Source organism: Coregonus clupeaformis, chromosome 11 (genome assembly GCF_020615455.1).
Source record: "Coregonus clupeaformis isolate EN_2021a chromosome 11, ASM2061545v1, whole genome shotgun sequence".
Lineage (NCBI taxonomy): Eukaryota > Metazoa > Chordata > Actinopteri > Salmoniformes > Salmonidae > Coregonus > Coregonus clupeaformis.
Window position 1 is genome coordinate 2791408 of NC_059202.1, and position 13109 is coordinate 2804516.

General features: G+C 43.1%; 1 protein-coding gene across 4 annotated transcripts in view; it reads right to left on the reverse strand.

The window, feature by feature from the left end:
- Positions 1-13109, reverse strand: part of LOC121576996 (bile acid receptor) — a 35346-nt gene that overhangs the window by 14383 nt on the left and 7854 nt on the right. For 2 of the 4 annotated variants that reach the window (XM_041890667.2, XM_041890666.2), the window contains exons 2-3: positions 8097-8259; positions 1931-2308 (exon numbers count right to left, since the gene is read on the reverse strand). In XM_041890667.2, the coding sequence (XP_041746601.1) occupies positions 1931-2308; positions 8097-8193 (475 nt within the window). In that variant the 5' untranslated portion in view covers positions 8194-8259. Of the gene's footprint in view, positions 1-1930; positions 2309-3023; positions 3109-3143; positions 3262-8096; positions 8260-13109 lie in introns of those variants that run through there. The other 2 variants (XM_041890669.2, XM_041890668.2) reach the window with 2 other exon arrangements.

Genomic DNA, 13109 nt, shown 5'->3' on the forward strand with positions numbered 1-13109 from the left:
ATCCCAAACCATCTCAATTTCATAGTTTTGATGTCTTTACTATTATTCTACAATGTAGAACATTTAAAAAAATAAAGGAAAACCTTGGAATGAGTAGGTGTGTCCAAACATTTGACTGGTACTGTAATAATTGAACAGTGGTCACTTTAATAATGTTTACATACTGTTTTATCCACTTCATATGTACAGTGCATTCGGAAAGTATTCAGACCCCTTGAATTTTTCCACATTTTGTTGTGTTACAGCCTTATTCTAAAATGGATTAATCTAAACACAATACCCCATAATGACAAAGTGAAAACAGATTTTTAGAAATTTTAGCAAATTTATAAAACATAAAAAACTGAAATACTTGATTTACATATGTATTCAGACCCTCTGTCTTATGAGCCTCGAAATTGAGCTCAGGTGCATTTTGTTTCCACCTGTGGTAATTTCAATTGATTGGCCATCCTTCCCCAGATCTGTGCCTCGACACAATCCTGTTTCGGAGCTCTACGGACAATTCCTTCGACCTCATGGCTTGGTTTTTGACATGCACTGTCAATTGTGGGACCTTATATAGACAGGTGTGTGCTTTTCCAAATCATGTGGACTCCAATCAAGTTGTAGAAACATATCAAGGATGATCAATGGAAATAGGATGCACCTGAGCTCAATTTCGAGTCTCATAGCAAAGGGTCTGAATACTTATGTAAATAAGGTATTTCTGTTTTTAATTTTTAATACATTTGCCAAAAAAAATCTAAAAACCTATTTTCACTTTGTCATTATGGGGTATTGTGTGTAGATTGATGAGAAAAAATAAATAATTGTATCCATTTTAGCATAAGGCTGTAACGTAACAAAATGTGGAAAAAGTGAAGGGGTCTGAATACTTTCCGAATGCATATTTATATTGAGGACTCTGACATTGCTCGTTCTAATATTTATATATTTCTTAATTATTTTATATTTATTTTGGGGGATTTGCATGTATTGTTTTGTATTGCTAGGTATTACTGCACAATTGTAGCTAGGAACATCAGGATTTCGCTACACTCGCTATAACATCTGCAATGTATGTATACACGACCAATAACATTTTATTTTGACACTAACTACCAGTGCGAGAAAGATGCCCTTTTGAGAGCCTTTTGAGAGCCTTTTTGGACTGGTTCCATACAGTGGGCACACACACGATAGCTTTGTAACAGGTAATTAGACATTCAAGCGTAGGGAGATGAGTACAGTGACACACATTAACATTGCTTAACTCTGGTTCCCTATGCCATTATAGAGTGGGAACGATATCCGGAGGGTGAACCGACGAGGGACAACCTAACCTCAAACCTACACTCAGACACGAGGCAGGACAGCCCAGTGACTGCAACCATGCCATTGTCCATCCTAAGAGGGTGAAATTACACGTGTACCCATTCACCTGAGGTTTTGCAAGAAATTGAGTAGAAATGCTGTGATTAAGAAAGTTAGGGAGGTGTTGTTAGTTGTGATTCGTCACATTGGGTGTCACTGAGCTCGTAATTTTTACATGAAGAGGTGCTGTAAAGTCATGCTGCTTACTCCTGTTATTGAGTCCAGAGACAATTCCTTCATTCATCCTCGTCATGACAAAATATCATACTGATCACCTTCTGGATGTTTGTCATACCAGTGGGCTACTCTGTAGACATCATATTACATTATAGAATCTCCCAACTATATTCAGATTACAATACTGTTCTAGCAATAGCTACGGAGCAAAACCAGAAGTGATCAACACAGGCTTTTAGAAGAAGTGAGCCCATCCATAGAGTAGTTTCTTGTGTTGAATGTGGAAGAGGCTCTTATTTGGATCTACGTTGTAGAAGACGGTGAAGATCTGTAGTCCATAACACTTCAATGTCTACAGCTATGATCAAGATGTAGCACACTTAACCACTGCACTTACCTTTACACCCTTCACAGGTGAGAGCGTTATAGTGGTACCCGGATGCCTTGTCCCCACACACCACACACAGCTCCTCCCCTTTGACCCTGCCTGTGTGGGAAGTGTGCCTGGTCCTCTTGCACACCGGAGGCACTATGGCGGATGCCTCTTCCATTTCAGCATCATAGCTACCCTCCAGGGGTCCTTTCCTCAGTTCATACATCTCTATGGGTGAGTACCACTCCTCGCCGCTGTACTGGGGGTAGTAATTCTGACTGGAGTAGTATGGAAGGGAGGACATGGTGGGCTCCACCGAGGGGTATTGCATGCTGGGATAGCTGGTGAAGGCTAAGACCTCTTGATCCTGGAGCAGAGGGCTCCCTTGCTCTGCCAGAATATCTGAGTGGAGAAAAGAAAGATGCATAGATTAAATTATACTATCACTGAAAAGAAGTGTGCAATCACCTCATTTTTTGAATCATGTGTTGTTTCTTTAGCCAACTAAAAAGTCAGCTTGATTTCAGCATGGTTCAGAAAATCCACAATAGCTACACATTTCACAAGCCAATAACTCCTGTATTTTCCCAAGGATAGTGAAGTACGACTGTCAAATTCACTTCCCAGCTGTTACAGTAGTATTAGATAGTGACTTAATCTGAGTATTTAAACATTAACATAACAGGGGATAGTAACCTACATAAACTCAGCCACTCACACTCTCACAGAACACACTGTCATAGCAGAATGACGGGACAGCTTGAGTTTTCCAACTATTCTTCAAAGATATATAGTACTTATCTATACTTATATTTTACATATATTTATATTTCACAATGCTTTATCATCAGGTGTACCTACTATGTCATAAATTATAATAATTATATTTCTATTATGTCAGCATGAACCCTTGAAAGTTAGACGTCAGCTAGCATTGGAACCATGTCATATCAATTCTATTCATTAAAATACATTAAGGTAAAAGTAAATCCTGGACAACAAAAAAGCTGCTGGAATTAAGCCGTATAGTTCTATAGGGTTGAGTTAATCTAAACTCATCTGATAACACACATAACCCAAGCTGACGCAACAAGATCGTCAGGCATGAGATACTGACCTGAAGATTTGTTCTAGACCATGGCCATCTCAGGGTGACCCAGCACACCCAGGATAAAAACCTCCCCTCTCTCTCCCTGACCACCTGAAAAGTAATCCCCTTCTGCGGCTCTACTCTTACCTTTATTTATTCTACCTCAGCATACCTCCCTCTATTATCTTCGGTAAAGGAACTTCTCCATAAAAATTCCGCTACAGAAGTTCTAGAACAGAACACCTTGGTGCTTGCTTGAGGACTGACTCAGTAGTGCCAAAGGGGAGCAAAGGTTGTCATGGCTACTTATTAACCTGACAGACATTTCTGCCCATCATTACAGGTAGTTGGTTCGGTAATGTGTAAAGTCACTTTGACATCTGGCTTGTGTGACTGGCTGCTACTGCCTGAGGTGTAATATGTGTCAGAGCTGGCCACTGGATTGCCTGATCCCAGATCTGCATGTGCCAACTCTCCTAACTATCATAGGCATGCCATATGCACAGTGGCAACCCGTCATTCAGGGCAGGTGGGGCAGAGCGTATCGGTGCTCATCGGCCATTGGACATAAACATTACACAACAAGTTGGAAATCGCAAATTCAACAATGAGTGGTTTGGAAGAAATCAGTGGCTAACTGCAAGCGTTGCAAAGCAATCATTAGCCTGCTATTCAGTGGAAAGGGTGTGTGGTCCAAGTCTGGGTTTAAAAGTATATTTTCCAAACTTAAAGGATAAACATTCACATGCAACACCATGGGCCAGCCAACTGGAAACTCGGAACTGGGAAATCTCAGACTTCAGAGTTCAAGCCAACTGGGAACTCGGAAAAAAACTAGCTCCGACTGGGAAAATACTTATTGAATAGTCATCCAACTCAGAATTCCAAGTCGGTAACGCGGGCCTCTTTCTAGAGCTCCGACCTGAAGATCACTAACGTCATGATTCAACCTTGTTTTTTTCCGAGTTCACAGTTGTCTTGAAAGCATCATAAATCCAGAGAATGCCAGACTTTGATGACAAAAGAAGGACGGCCGCGCCACCTTCCTGTTCAAGTGAGCTCATCACAACAAGGTCCAAGAGTCCAAAAACGTATTGTATGCTGCTGCATAAATTATGTAATACGCCAGGGAGATATGTATACTGTAACTAAGAAAGTAATACTAAGTGTATGTTGTGTAGTAAGCTGTTAGTAGCCCATGTGCCTCACTCTAATAATATGGTACCTTTCCCCCTCATGTTCTGACTTGGTGGTGCACATGTAGCCTATAGCCTGTTTTAGAGAAACGTCATTGTAGAATACTGTAAAAACTTTAATTGTCTGCTTATATGCCCCCTTTATTTATCCTACGGTTCTGACTTAGTGTAAAGGGAGAATACTGTAAGAATGGCCCATGTTCTAAATTCTGTCGCTGTACATTTCAAAAGTGCTGAACAAAATTATATTGACTACGTCCGTCTTAGCTCGCTTTTTAATGTCTTTATCGAATTACAGATTGCCTCTTATCCGCTCATCATCCCCTTATGCCATAGTTTGTACATCTAAATTGTCAGTAGAAACCATATTTGTTTAAGCAAGTCAACCATATCAGCTATGTTTTTTTTTAAAGGCAGTAAATGAGTCTGAATGAACTGTTTCACTGCCAGACAAGGCTCCGCTGATAGCCAGGTGCAGCGGTGGTAAGGATTCACTCCATGGTGCTGCAAAGAAAGCTCTGCTGTTGAGACAGCTTTATGTCACCGTTATAGCGCAATTAATGTATTGTTTAGTGTGGTGTAGTGGCTTTGCTGGCATGCATAAAAAATAAAGAGTTTGCCCCACCAAGATTGACCTGCTAAAATCGCCACTGCATATGCATTTACTGTATATACTGTAATATAGTACAGTCGTGGTCAAAAGTTTTGAGAATGACACAAATATTAATTTTCACAAAGTCTGCTGCCTCAGTTTTTATGATGGCAATTTGCATATACTCCAGAATGTTATGAAGAGTGATCAGGTTAATTGCAATTAATTGCAAAGTCCCTCTTTGCCATGAAAATGAACTTAATCCCCCAAAAACATTTCCACTGCATTTCAGCCCTGCCACAAAAGGACCAGTTGACATCATGTCAGTGATTCTCTCGTTAACACAGGTGAGAGTGTTGACGAGAACAAGGCTGGAGATCACGCTGTCATGCTGATTGAGTTAGAATAACAGACTGGAAGCTTTAAAAGCAGGGTGGTGCTTGAAATCATTGTTTTTCATCTGTTATGGTTACCTGCAGGAAACACGTGCCGTCATCATTGCTTTGCACAAAAAGGGCTTCACAGGCAAGGATATTGCTGCTAGTAAGATTCCACCTAAATCAACAATTTTATCGGATCATCAAGAACTTCAAGGAGAGAGGTTCAATTGTTGTGAAGAAGGCTTCAGGGCGCCCAAGAAAGTCCAGCAAGCGCCAGGACCGTCTCCTAAAGTTGATTCAGCTGCGGGATCGGGGCACCACCAGTGCAGAGCTTGCTCAGGAATGGCAGCAGGCAGGTGTGAGTGCATCTGCACGCACAGTGAGGCAAAGACTTTTGGAGGATGGCCTGGTGTCAAGAAGGGCAGCGAGGAAGCCACTTCTCTCCAGGAAAAACATCAGGGACAGACTGATATTCTGCAAAAGGTACAGGGATTGGACTGCTGAGGACTGGGGTAAAGTCATTTTCTCTGATGAATCCCCTTTCCGATTGTTTGGGGCATCCGGAGAAAAGCTTGTCTGGAGAAGACAAGGTGAGCGCTACCATCAGTCCTGTGTCATGCCAACAGTAAAGCATCCTCAGACCATTCATGTGTGGGGTTGCTTCTGAGCCAAGGGAGTGGGCTCACTCACAATTGTGCCTAAGAACACAGTCATGAATAAAGAATGGTACCAACACATCCTCCGAGAGCAACTTCTCCCAACCATCCAAGAACCGTTTGGTGACGAACAATGCCTTTTCCAGCATGATGGAGCACCTTGCTAAAAGGCAAAACTGATAACTAAGTGGCTCGAGGAACAAAACATCGAAATTTTGGGTCCATGGCCAGGAAACTCCCCAGATCTTAATCCCATTGAGAACTTGTGGTCAATTCTCAAGAGGTGGGTGGACAAACAAAAACCCACAAATTCTGACAAACTCCAAGCATTGATTATGCAAGAATGGGCTGCCATCAGTCATGATGTGGCCCAGAATTGAATTGACAGCATGCCAGGGCGGATTGCAGAGGTCTTGAAAAAGAAGGGTCAACACTGCAAATATTGTCTCTTTGCATAAACTTAATGTAATTGTCAATAAAAAGCCTTTGACACGTATGGAATGCTTGTAATTATACTTCAGTATACCATAGTAACATCTGACAAAAATATCTAAAAACACTGAAGCAGCAAACTTTGTGAAGACAAATACTTGTGTCATTCTCAAAACTTTTGACCACGATATTACGCATGACTAAAATTGTCGGAGCTGTTAGATGAAGCACATACAGCGGCTTGCAAAAGTATTCACCCCCCTTGGCATTTTTCCTATGTTGTTGCCTTACAACCTGGAATTAAAATGGATTTTATGGGGGTTTGTATCATTTGATTTACACAACATGGCTACCACTTTGAAGATGCAAAATATTTTTTCGTGTGAAACAAACAAGAAATAAGACAAAAAAACTGAAAACTTGAGCGTGCATAACTATTCCCCCCCCCCCCCCCCCCATAAACATAAACTGCTCCACTTCCTTCAAGTTGGATGGGTTCCGCTGGTGTACAGCAATCTTTAAGTCATACCACAGATTCTCAATTAGATTGAAGTCTGGGCTTTGAAAGACATTTAAATGTTTCCCCTTAAACCACTCAAGTGTTGCTTTAGCACTATGCTTAGGGTCATTGTCCTGCTGGAAGGTGAACCTCCGTCCCAGTCTCAAATCTCTGGAAGACTGAAACAGGTTTCCCTCAAGAATTTCCCTGTATTTAGTGCCATCCATCATTCCTTCAATTCTGACCAGTTTCCCAGTCCCTGCCAATGAAAAACATCCCCACAGCATGATGCTGCCACCACCATGCTTCACTGTGGGGATGGTGTTCTCGAGGTGATGAGAGGTGTTGGGTTTGCGCCAGACATAGAGGTTTCCTTGATGGCCAAAAAGCTCAATTTTAGTCTAATCTGACCAGAGTACCTTCTTCCATATGTTTGGGAAGTCTCCCTCTTCCATATGTTTGGGGAGTCTCCCACATGGCTTTTGGCAAACACCAAACGTGTTTGCTTATTTCTTTCTTTAAACAATGGCTTTTTTTCTGGCCACTCTTCTGTAAAGCCCAGCTCTGTGGAGTGCTAGGCTTAAAGTGGTCCTATGGACAGATACTCCAATCTCCGATGTGGAGCTTTGCAGCTCCTTCAGGGTTATCTTTGGGCTCTTTGTTGCCTTTCTGATTAATGCCCTCCTTGCCTGGTCCGTGAGTTTTGGTGGGCGGCCGTCTCTTGGCAGGTTTGTTGTGGTGCCATATTCTTTCAATTTTTTAATAATGGATTTAAATGGTGCTCCGTGGGATGTTCAAAGTTTCAGATATTTTTTTATAACCCAACCCTGATCTGTACTTCTCCAAACTTTGTCCCTGACCTGTTTGGAGAGCTCCTTGGTCTTCAAGGTGCCACTTGCTTGGTGGTGCCCCTTGCTTAGTGGCGTTGCAGATGCTGGGGCCTTTCAGAACAGGTGTATATATACTGAGATCATGTGACAGATAATATGACACTTAGATTGCACACAGGTGGACTTTATTTAACTAATTATGTGACTTCTGAAGGTAATTGGTTGCACCAGATCTTATTTAGGGGCTTCATAGCAAAGGGGGTGAATACATATGCACGCACAACTTTTCCGTTATTTATTCTTTCAAATTTTTTTAAACAAGTTATTTTTTTCATTTCACTTCACTAATTTGGACTATTTTGTGTATGTCCATTACATGAAATCCAAATAAAAATCTATTTAAATTACAGATTGTAATGCAACAAAATAGGAAAAACACCAAGGGGGATGAATACTTTTGCAAGGCACTATACAGTACAGATCTGGGTCCAGGCTAGTCACTGGAGATTGCTTACCAAAGAAGTGTGAGCTCTCGGACAATTGGAATCCATCGCTGTGTGGGATCTGTAGTGGTCCCACCACATTGACGTCGGGGCCCACCCACTCATTCATTCACAAATCTGGATGGACCTCAGCTCAGAATAAAGATGATGGATGTAAATTATTTCCAGTCCAATCCTGTAAGAAACGAAGATACACCCAGACATAATGTTAGTATGAGTTTTTACATTTTGTTAAGCAGCTTTGTGATACAGTAGCTTACCTCACGGACAACTCACGGATACCTCACTGACAACTCTTGAGCCCTTGCAAAAGTATTCAGACCAAAACACACAGCAAAGGAATACCATTTTTGGCCTTATGTTTGAGGCAAATCCAACACAACACATCACTGAGTAACTGCCTCCTTATTTTCAAGCATGGTGGTGGCTGCATCCTGGTATGGGTATGCTTGACATAGTTTTTTAGGATAAAAAGAAATGGGATGGAGCTAAGCACAGGCAAAATTCTAAAGAAAAACCTGCTTCAGTCTTCTTTACACCAGAGACTGGGAGAGGGATTCACCTTTCAGCAGGACAATAACCTACAACACAAGGCCAAATCTACACTGGAGTTGCTTATCAAGCAGACAGTGTCCAAAGCTCTTATAGGCTTACCCAATAAGACTCACAGCTGTAATGGATGTATTGACTCGGTGCTGAATGCTTATGCAATGACTATATTTGAGTTATATAATTATTAAAGTATTAAAAAAGTTATAATTTTTCTTCCACTTTGACATTACAGAGTATTTTGTGTAGATTGTTGACAAAAAAATGACAATTAAATACATTTTAATCCCACTTTGTAACACAATAAAATGTGAAGAAATCCAAGGGGTCTGAATACTTTGGCAAGGCACTGTATACATTGGCCAAGCATTATCCTACTCTATGGTGATTATGATATTTGACGATTTATGTAAGTTTAATAATGGCCATACCTCTACACTTCTTATCATGGAATGTGTCTTTAGAAAGTATTCACACCCCTTGACTTTTTCCACATTTTGTTGTGTTACAGCCTGAATGTAATATGGATGAAATTGAGATTTTGTGTCACTGGCCTACACACAATACCCCATAATGTCAAACAGGAATTACGTTTTTAGAGAATGTTTTCAAATTAATAGAAAATGTAAAGCTGAAACGTTTTGAGTCAATAAGTATTCAACCCCTTTGTTATTTGTATTTGTATTTATTATGGATCCCCACTCTTCCTGGGGTCCAGCAAAATTAAGGCAGTTATACATTTTAAAAACATTACAACACATTCATAACATATTTCACAACATCTTAAGTGTGTGCCCTCAGGCCTCTACTCTACTACCACATATCTATAACACAAAATCCATGTTTACGTGTGTATAGTGCGTATGTTATCGTGTGTTTGTATACATGTGTCTATGTTTGTGTTGCTTCACAGTCCCCGCTGTTCCATAAGGTGTATTTTTATCTGTTTTTTAAATCTAATTTTACTGCTGGCATGAGTTACTTGATGTGGAATAGAGTTCCATGTAGTCATGGCTCTATGTAGTACTGTGCGCCTCCCATAGTCTGTTCTTGACTTGGGGACTGTGAAGAGACCTCTGCTGGCATGACTTGTGGGGTATGCATGGGTGTCCAAGCTGTGTGCCAGTAGTTCAAACAGACAGCTCGGTGCATTCAACATGTCAATACCTCTCACAAATACAAGTAGTGATGAAGTCAATCTCTCCTCCAGTTTGAGCCAGTGTCACGGTTTCTGCCGAGGCTGCTCCTTCTCCTTGTTCGGGCAGGCTTCGGCGGTCGTCGTCCCCGGAGTACTAGCTGCCACCGTTCGTGGTTTCTGTGTTTGTTTGGTTTGGTCTGTTTTGGTACACCTGTTTCTCATTTTGTCTTGATTATGTGTCCTTTAAGTTCTCGTTGTTTCTGTCTTGTGGTTGTGTGTAGTTGTTCCTTGTCAGCAGGTGTTTCCAGTCAGTTTGTGCTCTATTCTGTGTTAGATAGAGAGTCCGCACTTGTTGTGCGTGTTTTGCTTTTATACGCTGTGTGCGTTATTCTTCTCGTGCCTCCGGCTCTGTTTGTAGCCGTTCATTCTGTGGACTTTACTAAAGTATTTTTGGACTAGCATCTGTGTCCTGCATCTGATTCCTACACCACACCTACGCCCGCTCTGACAGCCTGGAGAGATTGACATGCTAATGTTATCTCTCTGTGTACATCCAAGGACCAGCCGTGCTGCCCTGTTCTGAGCCAATTGCAATTTTCCTATGTCCCTCTTTGTGTAACCTGACCACACGACTTATGCAATATTTTGTTGTGTTACAGCCTGAATTCAAAATTGATTCCATATTTTTTCCCACCCATCTACACACAATACCCCATAATGACAAAGTGAAAATATGTTTTTAGAAATGTCTCATTTACATAAGTATTCACAACCCTGAGTCAATACTTTTTAGAAGCACCTTTGGCCACGATTACAGCTGTGAGTCTTTCTATGTAAGTCTCTAAGAGCTATGCACACCTGGATTGTACTATATTTGCATATTATTCTTTTTAAATTCTTCAAGTTCTGTCAAGTTGGTTGTTGATCATTGCTAGACAGCCATTTTCAAGTCATGTCATGTATTTTTAAGCCGATTTAAGTCAAAACTGCAACTAGGCCACTCAGGAACATTCAACGTCGTCTTGGAAAGCAACTCCAGTGTACAGTGGGGAAAAAAAGTATTTAGTCAGCCACCAATTGTGCAAGTTCTCCCACTTAAAAAGATGAGAGAGGCCTGTAATTTTCATAATAAGTACACGTCAACTATGACAGACAAAATGAGAAAAGAAAATCCAGATAATCACATTGTAGGATTTTTTATGAATTTATTTGCAAAATATGGTGGAAAATAAGTATTTGGTCAATAACAAAAGTTTCTCAATACTTTGTTGTATACCCTTTGTTGGCAATGACACAGGTCAAACGTTTTCTGTAAGTCTTCACAAGGTTTTCACACACTGTTTGTCAGCTTCCTGCCTCCTGTTTGTCTCCGGGCCTCTAGAGGTCATCTGTGTTCCCCTCTGCCTTAGTTCTTCCTCGTGTGTGTCAGCTTCCTGCCTCCTGTTTGTCTCCGGGCCTCTAGAGGTCATCTGTGTTCCCCCTCTGCCTTAGTTCTTCCTCATGTGTCCTAATTAGCTTGATCCAGGTCACCTGTGCCTTGTTTCCCCCTTGTGTATTTTAGCTGTGTGTTTTCCCCTTGTTTCTCACTTGGTTATTGCGTCCTGACTATGTGTCTCCTGCTTTGTCCCACCGTGTCTGTCCTAGTAAGTTGTTCAAAGTTATCTTTAGTTTGTTTTTCTCCCCTCGTGGAGTTGTTTTGTTTTGCCTCCTGTTTTGGAACATTAAATCTACTTGCCTGGAGTATTGCCTTGGGTGTTTCATTTGGGTCCTACAACACCTCCTCTGTGGCTAAGGGTAGTACCCCCAGCTCTCCACATCTGAGACCGGAGTTTCTAGCCCGGTTTGTGACAGAATAACCAAGTCAATCATGGACCCAGAAACACTCAGTTCCCCGGACCTGTTGGCGGTGATCACTCGACATGAGGCTTCTTTCCAGCGCCATGAAGCCGTTCTCAGCCGACAAGAGGAGCTGATGGCTAGTCATTCTCAACTCCTGGCCGAAATGATGAGTTCCCTCCGCCAGCTCTTTGAACGCCTCCCTGGTCCTCTCCCTTCCCCCAGGTCACCCCCCAGTGACGACAGGTCGTCTCGGTTGGCGGAGCCCCGACTACCACCTCCCAAGCCCTTTTCTGGGGATCCAAGCTCTTGCCAGGGTTTCCTCACCCAATGCTCCCTCACCTTGAGCTCCAACCCTCAAGTTTTCCCACAGACCGTTCCAAGATTGCCTACATCATTACCCTTCTTTCAGACAAGGCGCTCGCCTGGGCTTCTGCGGTGTGGCAGTCCCAGGAGGCCTGTTGTGACTCCCACGCTGCATTTGTAGAAGAGTTCAAGCGGGTGTTCGATCATCCTGTCAGTGGGCGGGAGGCTTCCAAGCGCCTACTGTCTCTCCGTCAGGGGCCCCGAAGCACGGCAGATTTTGCCATTGATTTCCGGACCATAGCAGCAAGGAGCGGATGGAATGATGAAGCGCTGAGGGTCTGCTTTCAGGGAGGGTTATCTGAGCCCCTTCAAGATGAGTTAGCCACCCGAGAACCAGCTGGTGATCTCGAGTCCCTCATAGCCTTGGCCATCCGCCTGGACAATCGTCTAAGAGAGCGGAGAACGGCTCGCCGTCAGGTGTCTCATTCCCAAGTTCCTCTGAGCAGCTCTGTTTCTCCTGTTTGGACTCCGTCATTCAGAGCTGCCCCGGCTCCTGAACTGCTCCAGGATTCCCCGGAGAGCATGCAGTTAGGCCGTTCCAGGCTTTCTCCCAACGAAAGGGAACGTCGCATGAGGGAACGTCGGTGCCTCTACTGCGGGGTTGCCGGCCACTTCCGCTCCACTTGCCCCCGAGCTTGGGAAACGCCTGTCCCCGCCCAGCTACAGGAGGGCTGTGATGGGGAGAGTTAGAGCGCCTCCTACTAACGCTGTCCTGGCTATTCCAGCCACTCTGTCCTGGGGGCCACCAGCATCGGGTCCAGGCTATGATCGATTCCGGTGCCGCAGGTGATTTCCTGGATGTAACCTTGGCTAAGGAACTTAAGATCCCTACCCAACTACTTCCTCAACCCCAGGCAGTTACAGCCTTAGATGGCAGACCTCTGGAACCAGGAAAGGTTACCGAGGCGACTCAGTCCCTGCGACTTACCATCTCTCAACACCAGCAGGAGGAGACCTTCTATCTCATTGACTCTCCCGAGTATCCTATTATCCTGGGTCACCCTTGGCTATGCAGACATAATCCCCAGATCGACTGGCCTACGGGCACCATTCTAAGCTGGGGTCCCGCCTGCCAACTCACCTGCATGCTTCAGAGTCCCTCAGCCCCTAGTACCCAGTTTCAAGAGTCTGTTGAC